The following is a 15,738-nucleotide window of genomic DNA, read 5'->3' as shown; positions in this document are numbered from 1 at the left end:
ACATGCCCGGGTTGCAGGCTGCAGCGGATCAGTGACTCTCTCATCATTGATGTTTCTATCTCTCTCTCTCCCTCTCCTTTCCTCTCTCTGAAATCAATAAAGATATGTTAAAAAAATTAAATAAAAATAGTTTGTGCTAAAAAAAAAAAATGCTAACCATCATCTGACCATCGTCTGAGCCTGTTGGAAAAATGTTGCTGATAGATTTCCTTCATGCAGGGCTGCCACAAACCTTCAATTTGTAAAAAAAAAAAAAAAAAGAAAAAAGAAAAGAAAAAAATCTGCAAAGCACAATGTGAAGTGCAGTAAAACGGGGCATGTCTGTAGCTGAATTCTATTTAAGAAGCAGATCCCTAGATCCTCTCCCCAACTGCACACACCCTTCTGACTGCCCCTCCCTGACTCCTGGCAAATACAGGTTTTTTTCTGTCTAGGGTAAAAAAAAAAGGAGACTGAACACAGTTGATGGCAAGGGTACTATACTGCAGATCTTCCATTTGCCCCTCCAGATGCAGCTTCCCCCTGCTCCGGCCTGCTGTGTCCCGGGAAGCTGACCTGTATTGACTGCATCAACAGACTCCCCTGTACCTCTGGCTTCCAGTTAGGCTTGGCTCCTGGAGAGTATCACCAAGAGATCCAAGGGAAGAATGAGTGAGGTAGGAATGTTGACTCCCATACTTCCCTCTCTGTGGGTCCTGGCAGGATGGCTGCCTCCCTTGACCAAAAGTGTCAGCTCTTGTAAGGTGACCCTTTCCATGAGTTCTGGTCTGTCTCTGGCATATGATGGTGCCCCTTCCCCTCATCACTGAAAACCTGCAGGGTGGTAACAGAACCTCCTGTTACTCCTCTCCAGATACTTATTATAGGCTGAACTGTGTCACCTCAAAATTCATACACTGAAAACCTAACCTCCCCCTGGTACCTCAGAATGTAACTGTATTTGGAGATAGAATCTTTAAAGAGGTAGTTAGGGTGGGCCCTAATCCAATGTGACTGGTGCCCTTAAAAGAAAAGGAGATTAGTACACATACAGGTACAGAGGGAAAACCATGTGAAGTCACAAGGGAAAGATGGTCATCTACAAGCAGAGAGGTCTCAGAAGAAGTCAACCCTGTCAATATGTTGATTTTGGACTTCTAGGCTCCAGAACTGTGATAAAATAAATTTCTGTTACTAAGCTGCCCGGTCTATGGTACTTTGTCACGGCAGCCCTAGCAAACTAATAAAGTACTATTTTTTATGGTTTCCTTCCACCCTACTTATTCCTTCATTAATCGGCTCTTTAGGACACTCTTCAACATATCCAAATGAGTTTGCCATTTCTGTTTGCCTACAGGTCCCTGACTAATACAGTAATAACACTAAAATGGGCTTTGAATGAATATACACCAGATGCCAAGACTCCCAGTCCTCTAGCCCCCATTCCTCAGAATGCTGATAGCAAGGATTTACTCCTCCAGGCAAGAGGCTCTAGAGTGTTCTCTGAGGAATTTAACCACCCCAAGAGTTCTTTAAAAATATCCAACATTATGACATGAATGGTTTCCAAAAAGCCCTTCACTGAAGCTTACTATTTCTAAGCCCCACTCAGAGCCTCCAATCAGCTTTTTAGTTCCTCACTCGTAAATATGAGCAAACCACCAAGGATTACTGAGTAAAGTTTCTTGAAATATATAGACCAAAACAATTTGGAGAAAAAAAACCACCTAGACAGTCTGGCTCCAAAGTCTGCACTCAGTCCTGAGAATTAAGAGCTACCTATACCAGTTAGGACTCTGGTTATAAGTGTCAGAAACCTAACTTAAACTACCTTAAATAAGAATGGAGCCCTGGCCGGTTTTGCTCAGTGGTTAGAGCATCAGCCTACAGACTGAAGGGTCCTGGGTTCTAGTCCAGCCAAGGGCACATATCTGGGTTGCAGGTTCAATCCCCAGCCCTGGTCAGGGCGCATGCAGGAGGCAACCAAGTGATGTGTCTCTCTCACCTCTCTCTCCCTCCCTTCCACTCTCTCTGAAAAGCAATGGTAATGGTAAAAATATCCTCGAGGATAAAAAAAATAAGAATGGAAATTTCTTGCCCTACCCACTAGGTTGCTCAGTTGGTCAGTGTCATCCTGATACGCCAAGGTTGTGGGTTCAATCCCTGGTCAGGGCACATACAAGAATCAACCAATGAATGCATAAAGAAGTGGAACAACAATCAATGTCTCTCTCTACCTGTCTATCTATCTATCTCCCTTCCTCTTTATAAAATCAATAAATAAAATTTTTAAAAATAAAAAATGGTAATTTCTTAATCCATGTAAACAAACTGTATACAGAGAAGGGTAGTGTGATTCAGAGTTAATCAGATTAAGGGATTTGAACTCACTGTTTCTGACTCTTCTAAGTTCCTAGGTCTAGATGTTAGTTAGCCTTATTATGTAAGGCTCCTCCAAGCAGCAGGATATATGGCCCCAGTATCCCTAGGGAAATAACCTCACAGGCTATAATTCAAAAAGAAAAAATGCAACAATGAGATACCACTACACACCTATCAAAATGGCTAAAATTCAAAACATTGATAATACCAAATGCTGACAAAGATGTGGAACAACAGAAACTCTCATGCATTGCTGGTGGGAAAACAAAATAGTATAGCCACTTCAGAAGACTGTCTCCAACAAAACTAAACATAACTTTACTATATGGCCCAGCAATCACGCTCTTTGCTAGTCACCCAAATGAGCTGAAAACTTATGACCACACAAAAATCTGCACATAGATGTTTATAGTTGCTAAAATGTGGAAGCAACCAAGATGTCCTTCAATAGGTGAGTGGATAAATAAACTGGTACAGCTATACAATGAAACATTATTCAGTGCTAAAAGAAATGAACTATCTAAATCAGAAGTCAGCAAATTATAGCCCATGGGCCAAATCTGGCCCTCTGCTTGTTTTGTAAATAAAGTTTTACTGAAACATAGGCATAAAAAATATAAGAAATGAGCTATGAAGCCATGAAATTACAGAGAAATCCTTAAATGTATATTGCTAAGAAGCCAATCTGAAAAGGCTACATACTGTATGATTCCAACTATGTAACATTCTGGAAAAGGCAAAATGCTCTCTCCTAGATTCATGAAATGAACCCACGGAATGACTGCCCTCACTGATGGTCAAATGCTCATCCCTGGGACTCTCCCTGTGGTCAGAATGGGATATGCACTGGGCAGGTTTGTGTCACATGCCCATTACTGTGGCTTAGGGCAGGGCAGGAATGGGCACAACTGGGTGTTCCATTTAGCAACCTCACCAGAATCACCAGATCCGAGTGGCAGAGGAAGAGCTCTCCATAGGGGGAAGGAAGAGAAGAGAGTGGTACTTTCATCAGAAAAAGAAAAGCATGCTAGGCAGAAAAAACAACAATGGCTACCCCTTCACCTGTACTATGTATATATTTAAAAGATCTTTTGTTTTTTAAAAGAAAAAGGACATTTATCATTTTCCAGCTTATAAAATGTGGTACAATTGGGAAGGAGAATTAATGGAAAGTCAGAGAGAAAGCAAGGGTTGAGAAGCAGAAAGGAAAAACATAAATAACTTAAAGAGGAGGCATTGAAAACCAAAAGAGCCCTGCCAGGGTGGGTTAGTGGTTGAGCAGGGGGCATGCAAGAGGCAGCCGATCAATGACTCTCTCATCATTGATGTTTCTCTCTCTCTCTCTCTCTCCTCCCTCCTTCCTCTCTCTGAAATCAATAAAGATATATTTTTAAAAATAATAACAATAAGATTATAAAGATGGTAGAACAGAAAGACCAAGGAACCTCATGGCATGGTGGAAGCACCTTACCAGCCCTAGACTTCCTACCTCCAAGCCACTGCAGTTAGATTTCTACTACATGTAGCAGAACACAAATATCTTAAATGATACGAATAGTTAACATCACTTTTATCACTATCTGTAGAAGTTACAAGTTATATATTTGTATTAAAAACACAAACTTCTCACCATTTTCCACCTAGGAACAACTATGTATTTAAGATGTCTGATTAAGGGAGCATTGAATGGCTATGGAAAGCTGTCTATTTGGTATAAGAACTGAAACTAGATTTTTTTGACTGGGTCAATAACATTCTTAACTAAATAACTGAAGGAGATGAACTTTATCTTAATTCTGATTTTTATAAAATTATATGTAATAGCATGGCTTTATTTTGAAAGAGTATGATTCCCTTCTATTTATTCTCATTTAATCCTTATTATATATATAATCAAGTAGTAAACAGTAACAAGTAATAAAAACCACAATATTTCTCATTAACCTTTATTTTTAACTTAGTTTTACAATAAAGAAACCAAAAAGAAGTAGATCATTAAAAAATACCATAGCTGTCAATTTAAAATTTTAACTGAGGTTCATGTTAAACAAAGCAATAACACTATCTCCTGTAATTCCATCTTTATTTGTATATACAAGAACTGTGTGCAAAGTGCTTTTCAAACTATAAAATAAGACTTTAGAATAGGATACAAATAGTCAACCCTAGGAGTTAGTAACCCCTAACTGCCTGTAACTAGTCACAGCTGCTTACATTCTTAATTTGCATTTTATCTATATAGTAAAAGAAAAGCCACCATTTTTTGATACCAGATTGATATCTAATTTTTGAAAATAATCCCTGATCCACAAGGTCTAAACTTAATTTTTTTTCCTAAATAGAGGAGTTTTTAAAAACCAATACTAGCCCTGGACAGTGGTGCTCAATGGTTAGAGCCTCAGCCCTCGCACCGATGGACCTCAGGTTCCATTCCTGGTTAAGGGCACGTACCTGGGTTGCAGGTTCAAACCCCAGCCCCACTTGAAACGTGTGTGGGAGGCAACCAATCAATGTGTCTCTCTCACATCAATGTTTCTCTCTCTCTCTCTCTCTCCCCCTCCCTCCCTCTATTCCACTCTCTCTAAAAATCAATGGGAAAAATATCCTGGGGTGAGGATTAACAAAAAAAAACACATTAAAAACATTATTAGTAGATCCCTCTATACCAGGGGTGGGGAACCTTTTTTCTGCCAAGGGCCATTTGGATATTTATAACATCATTCACGGGCCATACAAAATTATCAACTTAAAAATTAACTATGAAAAAAGCTCCTGGATTTATTGAATTTCTAATCCTGCCTGCAGTTGCCTTGGCAGGGACAGACCAAATGATTTCGTGGGCTGTATATGGCCCATGAGCTGGACGTTCCCCATTCCTGCTCAATACAGACACATTTTAATTAAGATAGGATTAAAAAAGTAAAAAACATCGCCCTGGTCAACATGCTCAGTGGTTAGAGCATCAGCCTGTGTACTGAAGGGTCAATGGTTTGATTCCCAGTCAAGAGGCATGTACCTGGGTTGCAGGTTCAATCCCCAGTCCCAATCAGGGTGCATCCAGGAGGCAACCTATCGATGTGTCTCTCTCACATTGATGTTTCCCTCCCTCCCTCCCTCCCTCCCTCCCTCCCTCTCTCTCTCTCCTCCCCCCTCCACTATCTCTAATAATCAATGGAAAAAATATCTTCAGGTGAGGATTAAAAAAACAAAGTTACATAAAAGGAAAAAATAAGGGAAAACAGTGCCTTTTTGTACATTTTTCTTCAGGTAAACAAAGAACCACCCTCCTTAAAAGAGATGGATTACTTTCTCTCTTACTGCAAACACTCTGAACACATGATGCTAAATCCAGTACACTATGAATATTTAAAACATTTGCTACATAAGCCTTTGAATCAGAGATACCTTTAAAGTACAAAGTACATCTAAATGAGAAGGTATACAGGAAAAATAATTCCAAAGAGCCTTCAAGGATCTAAATTATAGTCTTCTTTTTAGTTTAAATGTGGGAGGTAGGGGAGAAAAACTTAAACTGACATTAATTGGGTATGCCTTATTCATATGGAAGCACATAGCCTGCTAGCTTGAAAATCCTTTTAATATAGGTACTTCTCAAACATTACATATACCCCGAAGGAAAAACTGAGGCACTAAGAGGTTAAGAATCCAGGCTGTGTAGTTTACCAGTTGCAGGAAAGTAATTTTCATGTGTATCCTTTGTGACCTTTGTAAAAACAGTATAAATAAGTTTTTTCATTTTATATTTCAAAGCACCTGATGAAGCAGAAACAAGATATCCTCAGTAAAAGACAAATGATTACAAAGGAATAAATGTATAGGATTTAATAAAAATCTTATTAATGATCTACAGGCTCAGAATAAACTTTCAAGCCTATTTTAAGCCCATTTTTCAACTTTTCCATCAGCAGGTTATGTCTATTCTGTGAGTCATTTGTAAAAACTAAGCCTGTTAAATGGGCTCTGGTTTATAATAATGTTCTTTGAACGCTAAAGTCAGAGCTGTGAACACCCATCAAAGATTATAGAAGTTTTCTACTCCTTGAAACAGCAATTCAGTGACTAAGATAGAAAGTCAATATAATCTAATTTGAAATTCACTCCTGATTTGCATTCTTTCTCATATTTAATTTAGAAAATTAAAAATACCCAGTTATAAATCTGATCTCATTGTCACAACTGTACCTAAGCAGCTTATATTTCTCTATGGGAGATAATCAGGTAAACATGTTACCAAGCAATAATTAATAATTTAATGTCCTTCAAGTTCAAGGGTAGGGTAAATCTATGTGTGCTACTTACAACCTAGTTGAGATTGATTATTCAAGTATCAGCAACGTTAGTCTTTAAAATGTTATCATTTGTGTAGTGCAAAATATATATATGTATATATGTACACAAACCAAACTATTGGACAACAATAAGAAATGTAATAATCACAAACTAGGATTTTCTTGTGAGCTCCACAATCCATTTCATTCCAAGGTCATCCAGGCCCAGTAGTCTTCTTGGTTGAAATAAAATTTTCTTCAGTTCCGTTTTCTTTAAAAAGAAAGTAAAAACCAATTTCCTATGAATAAAAATGCAACCTGAATATGAAACACATCCCATGCCAAATAATTTTCTAACATAATCATAACATTCAAATCCTAAATAAAGCCATAAAATCACAAATGGTCCGTATGAAATTACTTCATGTCACTTATAGCTTGATAGAAAAAACTTAATTACAAGTGCTGACATTAGCAAATGGCTTATAATAAATCATTTAAATGTACATTCCTCCTCATAGCTTCTAAATTCCCATCCTTTTTCTAGTTGGCTATTATAATTCAGATTTTTAAAAATTACTTCATAGTTTATCAAAATGGAAAAGCTGTGAAAGAAAAAGCTTAATAAAATTACAAAAAGTTGACAGATGTACAATCTGGACTATTCATTTAACCAACATATATATCTGTTACTTTTCAGGCATTGTGCCACACACTGGGGATTTACACATAAATGAGGCAGGATCCCAGCCCTCAAAAGACTTCTTGGTTTAATTGAGGCCGGTGGGGAGACATAAACCAACAATTCAGATATGCATAGTGTGATGGTTTTAATTATAGCAGAGTGAATGAGCTATAGGAGAATGGTGGGCTTGTTTGCACAAGACGCAACAATCACATGTGATCTGAGTTCTGGGAAAGGTTCCCCGAGCTGTAAAATCTCTGCACCCTCCCAGCACTCAAGATGCCAAAACGGCTGAAACTGTCTCAGTACAGATTCATTCTTCTCTTGTGTGGAAATACTCTTATGCGATCCCCCTTTGGCAGGAGTAACATTTTAAATAATCAGATCAATTTTCACATAACTCACTGCATAAAGAAAAAAGGCCCCTGGAGGAATAAAACTGTAGGTGGTTTTAAAGACTCACTGCCTGAGTGAGGTTTTAGCAGAAATATTAACTGGAAGGTGCCAGAACAGTTAGCAACATTTATCAAGAATCTATGTGAAGCAGTTTACTACACAAAGTCCTCTGCAGGTTTATACAACTTGGGTCTATAAACCCTAATCTTCAACATTATTCTATTACGACAGGGAAATAGAATATAGATATAAATCACTAGCACTGTCTTCAGAACTTTAGAATGTTTTCAGCCTCTTAATGAGATCTGTTTCTCCCTTTTTTAAAAATTAACTTACAAAATGTAGGATATGATGTGATAAGGGAAGAAAAATTACAAAAAGCAACAAATAAAGGAACAGGAATAAAATTCTGCCTTTGCCCTAGTCCACTGAACTCTACTCTGGCTGTACTGCTGAGATTATTCTTCTTCCTAAGAAGCATGGGCCTGCCTTTTTGGGCCAGTACCATCTTCACCACACTCCATTTGAAGAATGTTTCTCCTGAGATCCACCCCATCCCTACCCAGTTTTGGATGTTTTTTATTTTGAGAGTAGTTTACTAAAGCTGGGGGCAGTGATACGAGGAAGGGATTAGGATAGAAAAAGCAACAAAAGAGAGCCTAGGCAGGGCTGCTTTGGCTCGCTGAGCAGTAAGAGTCACAAGGGCAGAAATAAGCCAAGGTGGGGCTGCTATTGGCTCATTGAAAAGTCAGAGAAAAGGGGGCCTTGAGGACAGGTTTAGGGGGTTAGCCCGGAACGAGATGCCACTACCCATTGGTCCCCTGGTTGCAAGTCTTGTGGGGACCCTTAGAGTTTAAGATAAAGAAAATTCACTCAAAAAGGAGATTTGCGTGAGCATGCCCCAAGGAGGGCTCACCTCTACCCAGTTTTTATGACTACCTCTCTACTGAAAGCTCAGTATTTCCAAGGAAACTATATGACAGCCAATTTATGAATCTGGGCAGACTGATAAGAAAAATAGAAAAAGTAATACATTTAGAGTAGCCATTGGGACTTAACAGGTCTGTTTTTCGTATTTAACTCATGGATAATTTATTATTATTTTCCCTTTCTCAGCTTTTTTTCACATTCTAATTGTATTTTATTTTTTCTATCACCTCTTATCCCCTCTATGCCCTCTTCCACTTCCACCCATCCCCCTTCACCCCACTCATGGATAATTTTAATAGCAAAATTATGAGGTTGGGTAACTGGGGAGAGGTGGCACTACAGGAGACTAATGGACAATTGTTGAACAGGTCTGCAAGTGTTTTTCTTCATATCACAGAGAAAAAGAAGGTTTTTCTAATCCACTGCAGAGTGAAGTGAGAAATCTCTTTTACTTTTAAATTTACATTCTTCTATACTGGAAAAAAAAATCAAGCAGTGGACCTTAAGTATTACTGTTAATGTAAAAAATAATAATAATGGCCAGAACTGGCTGGTTTTGCTTGGTGGTTAGAGCATCAGCCTGCAGATGGAAGGGTCCCGGGTCCAATTCCTGATCAAGGGCACGTACCTCGGTTGCAGGTTCCCCACCCTGGTCTGGGCACAGGCAGGAAGCAACCAACTGATGTGTCTGTCTCACATCGATGTTTCTCTCTCTCCCTCTTTCTCTCTCTCTTCCCCCCTTGTCCCTCCCTCCACTCTCTCTAGAAATCAATGGAGAAAATGTCCTCAAGTGAGGATTAAAAAAAAAAAAAAAAGCTATTATGTTCCATACATATGTGTTTATCTATGCATTATTAGATAAAATGAAAGTTTTTCCATGTCCTATGGCACTTCACTTTGCCATGCTGCCAATAGTGAGCATTCGGCCATGCATTCAGCACACAGTTATTGAAAGCTACTACAGTGGTACCTCAGTTTTCTAATGTAATCCATTCAGGAAGACCATTCGAGTTCTGAAACGTTCAAAAACCGAGGGATCAGCTAGGCCTCAGGATCTTGCACTCAGTAGAAGCCGTGTGGCATGTTCGACTTCCGAGACATGTTCGAAAACCGAAGCATTTACTTCCAGGTTTACGGCATTTGTAAAACAAAATGTTCGTCAATGGAGACGTTCCAAAACCGAGGTACTGCTGTACATGCCCAGCTGGGCGTGGCTCAGCAGTTGAGCATCGACCTAGGATCCAGGAGATCACAGTTTGATTCCTGGTCAGGGCGCATGCCCGGGTTGTGGGCTTGATCCCCAGTAGGGGGGTGCAGGAGGCAACAGATCAGTGACAACTCTCTCATCATTGACGTTTCTATCTCTCTCTGAAATCAATAAAGATATATTTTTTTAAAAAAAGAAAGAAAAGAAAGCCTACTACATGCCACACACTGTGCTAGGGAATGAGGTGCGGATGGTCCCTATTATGGGTAGGGCAAATCTTCTCCTGCCCACACTTTTCCCATCCTAACAGGATTTCTAGATCTTCCTCTTCCGCTCCAAAACAGACCTATCCTCTCCAAACCATACACACTGCTCTCTAATCTTTATTCCTGTAATGTCAGATTAAAAGCTGTTAAAGCCTGCCAGATTAAACCTTGCCTAAATCCCCCCAAGCCAAAACTTATTTCCAAATCCAACATGGCTCTATCTTTAAGCCCAGTTAATTTGTTATTTACACATATATATGCAAATAATACATAAAAATACTATATGTTATCCAAATGCAGTCAAGCAGTGCTATATAACTTGCAATTTAGGAGGGCTAAAACCTACCATGCAATGAAAAACTTGATAAAGATTCAATAAAAACAAAGTAGAAAATTAAAAATAGGGAAGAATTTCTTCATTCAGAGACATCTCTAAACAACTGAAAGGGATACATAGGAGAAACGGTGTATACTTCTAACTGGTAAGAAATATTTTTTTTAAATAATTTTAGAAAACTGCTATTTTGGGTGACTGCTGAAGCAAAGTATAGTTTGCTTTTTCAGTTTTTAATAAAGTGGTAAGATGCTTCAACCTTGGAAAAAAATTATTACTATTATTTTTTTTTTTAAATCTTTACCCGAGGATATTTTTTCCATTGATTTTAGAGAGAGTAAAAGGGAAGGGGAGAGGAAGAGAGAGAGAAACATCGATGTGAGACAGACACATCGATTGGTTGCCTCCTGAATGCACCCTGACTGGGGCCGGGAACGAACCTGCAACCCAGGTACATGCTTTTGACCAGGAATCAAACCTATGACTCTTCGGGCAAATATTAACTAAAGTAAGTTTTTTGTCTTATGCCCAATTTCTCTGCCCTCCAACTCCCCACTTTCTGCATGGGAAACATGAAAGTGAACTTTGAAATGCATTGCAAAATATGTAAACACCTGGCTTTAGTGCCACCATTCCCTGCAGCTTAAATTACTACATGTTGAATTACTACATGTTGAAATGTAATAATGTTATCAGGGAAATCAATTTAAAACATGGTATAGCACTAAAGTCAACTACTATAGGAGAAATATAAAATATGTGAAAAAAGGATTTAAATTAAGGTCTATATCTTAAGAGCTGAAATGACACATACATAAGAGGACTAGGAAGGGAGTTAACAATATTGAGAAAGCAAATTATGCTTCTGAAATCCTACTAAAGTTTTTCAAGTGGGCAGGTATATTCCAAGACATTAATGTATCAAAAAACTTTAGTTGATTTATGAACATAAAGCAGAGAACAAGAAAGGCTGAAACAACTCACCCAAGTGTCGTATGCATTTCAGTTTCTCTACTGTAAAATACCATCACGAACATTTACCCTAGTGTGCTGATAATCCCTTCTACATCAGAGAAGGGCAAATGATTGCTTTTTGTTTTTGTTATCGAATGTAATAATTAGAAACTTGGGTTCTTTGGTAGAGGAACAACACACCCATTATTATTTAAACCCGTAGATTTTTAACATGTGTTTCTACTGCATATATTTAAGAGAGCACTTAAAATCTTATTATCAAATATCCTATTTCTTTTTCCCGTCTGTTGTCACTTAATGGGAAATGGTGACAAAATACAAAAAACATAATCAGTGAGACCATCAGTGAGGTAAACAATTGCCTATGGGCCCATCCATGGAAAGTAACTCAGTTTACATAGTACCCAAAAGAGTGCTTTAAGGGTTTTCTTGAACCCAAGAGTTTTGGTTTTGTTTTGTTTTTAATTTAATTTTTTTTTTAATCCTCACCTGAGGATCTTTCTTCCATTGCTCTCAGAGAGACTGGAAGGGAAAGAGAGAGAGAAACATCGATGCGAGACAGATACATCAATTGTTTGCCTCCCACATGCGCCCCGACTGGGGCCAGGGACCGAGCCTGCAACTGAGGTACGTGCCCCTGGAGAGAATCAAAACCAGGACCCTTGAGTCTTTGGGCCGATGCTCTAACCACTGAGTCAAACCGGCTAGGGTGAACCCAAGAGTTTTGGACTCAGGTGTTCCTAACCTAGACAATCTCAGAGCACTTTCAAGGTTTGCAATCTATTATTCTCAGACTTACTTGAGTTACCTCCTAGCTTCCCAACTGGAATTTCTGGCCCTCAAATAAGTATAACCCCTACTTCTAAAGAATGTTCATTAAAACATAAAAGCTGAACATTTTCTAAAAAGTCAATGTCTATATTTCAAAGATACAGAGAGCATGCAGGCATTTTTTTTTTTTTTTTTACCTATCTATTAACAAAGGGCCCAAAATAAACATCAGACTTTAAGAACAGTGTTTCTTCATAAACCATAAAACTAAGCCTATAATCATTCTCTTATTGTTGCTTAAATCAAAGGTGCACAAATCCACCAGATGCTCTCAAGTGAAAAAAAAAAATTTTTTTTAAATGTATCTTTATTGATTTCAGAGAGAGGAAGGGAGAGGGAGAGAGAGAGATAGAAACATCAATGAAGAGAGGCATTGATCAGCTGCCTCCTACATGCTCCCCACTGGGGATCAAGCCCACAACCCGGGCATGTGCCCTGACCAGGAATCGAACCTCGATCTCCTGGATCATAGGTCGATGCTCAACCGCTGAGCCATGCTGGCTGGGCTCAAGTGAAACATTTTTAAGTGTAACAAGTACCTAGAGACCCATCAAATATCACCTCCAAAGTAATTTCAGTCTCAGGATCAGTATAGAATATTCAGTATGACCATGTATCTATGAAATGGACCTGTCCTTTTAACTGCAGCTGAAGGCTCTATTGTAAGAGTCCATATACCACTTTGAATTATAAAAGTATAGTATTACCTTCTCCTTCTTTGATAATATAAATGCACCAACCATTGGGCAATAAAAGGCCATATGATAGCAAAGGTTAATGTACCAGGAGACATCTCGAAGGGCCACCAAGATGATCTCTAAGAAAATAAAATAAGCTGGTCACCAATCTACTACATATTGTATGTATAAACTTAAAAACAACTTGTAATTTTGAAAATATATAACTAATAATAAATCTACTGGTAAAGAGAGGGAGATAATCTGTATTTCAGAGCATAATTTAGTAAATAAACTCTGAGGCGTACTTCAGACTTAAATAAACACAAAATAAATATACTTTTCACTTCAGAGTTCTAAAGGATAGATTTCATGTGGAATTCTTTAAGGGCCTCATATAATCTAAACTGACTGTAACTTACTTGAAACCCTGGCACTTAGATTTAAAAAAGATTTCTTACCTGTGAAGAAGGCAGATTACTAGTCTGTAATGTTGACAATTTTGCCTACAAATACAAATGAAAGTGATTTAGCTTTGACAAATAAGAAAAACACAATAATTTTTCAATTTTCTATCTTAAAAACAAAACTGAACTAGTAATTTAGTCTTTCTTCTTCTGTTAATTATTCTTTGATTATCCTGAAGCCCATATTGACCAAATGACAAGGTCCCTAAAATTACTAGTCAAATAAATACCTTTGACGTTTTATATTTTATAGTTCAAATTTTAGAAAATTATCAAAATCTTAAATTAACCTAAACCATTATGTCTTTTACATTCTTATTAACCTAATTGAGTTTTATCATTAATTCTTTTCAAAATTTTTATTTATTGATTTTTCTTTTTTAAATATTTTTATTGATTTTGAGAGAGAGAAAGAAAGGGAGAATGAGAAAGAAACATCAGTGTGAGAGCAAAACATCAATCGGCTGCCTCCTGCACGCCTCCTACCAAGGATTGAGCCCTGAACCGGGCATGTGCCCTGGCGGGGAATTGAAATGTGGATGGGATGATGCCCAGCAGAGCCCCACTGGCTAGGGCTACTTACTGATTTTGAGAAAGGGAGGGGAAGGGAGAAACATCAATTTTTTGTTCTACTTTTTGTTGCTGTTTATCATCACCCAAGGACATTTTTTCCATTGATTTTTTAGAGAGAGAGTAGAGGGAGGGGGAGAGACAGATGTGAGAGAGACACATCAATTGGTTGCCTCCCACACTTGCCCTGAGGAGCAGGATTGAACCTGCAACCCAGGTATGTGCCTTTGACCAGGAATCGAACCCAAGACCCTTCAGTCTGCAGGCTGTCACTCTAACCACTGAGCCAAACAGGCCAGGCCTGTTCTACTTATTTATGCATTCACTGGTGGCTTTTTGTATGTGCCCTGACCGGTGATCAAACCCACAACACCTTGGTGTATCAGAGCAATGCTCTAACCAACTAAGCTACCTGGCCAGGGATCTTATAAATTCTTTAATTTCCATATAAACTACCAATTTACAAACACATTTAAGAACTGCAGTCTTCATCATTAATTAAAATTGTAAAGATTAGCCCTGGCCAGTGTGGCTCAGTGGTTAGAGTGTTGCCTGTGGACCAAAGGGTTGTGGGTTCGTTCCTGGTCAAGGGCACATACCTGAGTTGCAGGTCTATCCTTGACCCGGTTGGAGCACATGTGGGAGGCAACCAATGGATGTGTGTTGCTCACACTGATGTTTCTCTCTCTCTCCCCCTTCCTTCCTCCCTTCCACTTTCTCCAAAAATTCATGGAAAAAGTATATCCTCAGGTGAGAATTAACAACAACAACAAAAAAACCTGTAAAAATTATATAAATAATATCCAAAGATCTGTTTTGGAAATCCCTAATAAGTTATAGCAGAAGAGATATTGATAGATTTGAAAAATGAACTATTAGTGTTACAGATTTTAATTTTTTTCCAGCTTAATTTAGGTATAATTGACAAAATTATATATATTTAAAATATACAACCTTAAGATTTGATATATGTATACATTAGGAAATGATTACCATAATCAAGTTAATTGACACCTCATATAGTTACCTTTCGGGGGGAGTATTGTAGGTTTTTTAATTAGAAGTATACACTAAGGAGAAAAAATTGAAACTAATTTAGGAAACCAAGCTCATCCCAAACACAAGTTTCCTTAGGCTAGGTGTCAGAAACTTACTACTCCAGTTTCTGCATTTATTATAACTTGAGAGAAATGGTATGAAGATTAATGAGTTCATTCATTGATTCATTCAATAAATATTTACTGAGCGTCTATTATGTACTAGTCACTATTCTGGGCAGAGAGCAAAATGACAAAAATTGCTGACCTAATGAGGCTTATACTCTAAAGGAAGGCTACAAATAATAACAAATAAATCAGTAAAATACATGATATTTCAGGTAGTGATAAATGTCATAAAGAAAAATAAAACAGGGAAGGGAGAGGAGACATGTTGGAGGAAGGAAAGCTTAGAAGCAAGAGTGGCCAGGGAAGGCTTTGCTGACATTCGAGCAAAGTCCTAAACAAAGAACAATTGTAAGCTACGTGACTAACTTCTATACAGAGAGAACAGCAAGTACAAAGACCCAGAGTGGGAGGGAGCCTGCTGGCAAATGTGTGTGGCCCAGTATGACTATACCTTACAGGTAACATGAAATTAAATTTCTCTGATGTTGCATTAATTCTTCAGACCATTAAGGTGTTAAAGAACTTACAGTTGCAAATGTGAAAAGAATCTAGACAAGGTAAGGATTTTTATGATGTTAGTTGTA

At 38.1% G+C, this 15,738-nt stretch overlaps 1 protein-coding gene across 3 annotated transcripts in view; it reads right to left on the bottom strand.

Annotated features, from left to right (window-relative positions):
- Nucleotides 1–4,293: 4,293 nt before the first annotated feature.
- ACBD5 (acyl-CoA binding domain containing 5) overlaps nt 4,294–15,738 on the bottom strand; it is a 44,576-nt gene continuing 33,131 nt past the window's right edge. For 2 of the 3 annotated variants that reach the window (XM_016219418.2, XM_016219419.2), the window contains 3 exons: nt 13,413–13,457; nt 12,982–13,091; nt 4,294–6,921 (listed from right to left, as the gene is read on the bottom strand). In XM_016219418.2, the coding sequence (XP_016074904.2) occupies nt 6,909–6,921; nt 12,982–13,091; nt 13,413–13,457 (168 nt within the window). In that variant the 3' untranslated portion in view covers nt 4,294–6,908. The remainder of the gene's footprint in view (nt 6,922–12,981; nt 13,092–13,412; nt 13,458–15,738) is intronic. The other variant, XM_016219420.2, reaches the window with a different exon arrangement.

Source organism: Miniopterus natalensis, chromosome 1 (assembly GCF_054644295.1).
Source record: "Miniopterus natalensis isolate mMinNat1 chromosome 1, mMinNat1.hap1, whole genome shotgun sequence".
Lineage (NCBI taxonomy): Eukaryota > Metazoa > Chordata > Mammalia > Chiroptera > Miniopteridae > Miniopterus > Miniopterus natalensis.
Note: the sequence above shows the minus strand (reverse complement) of the source record. Positions and strands in the feature narration are given on the sequence as shown.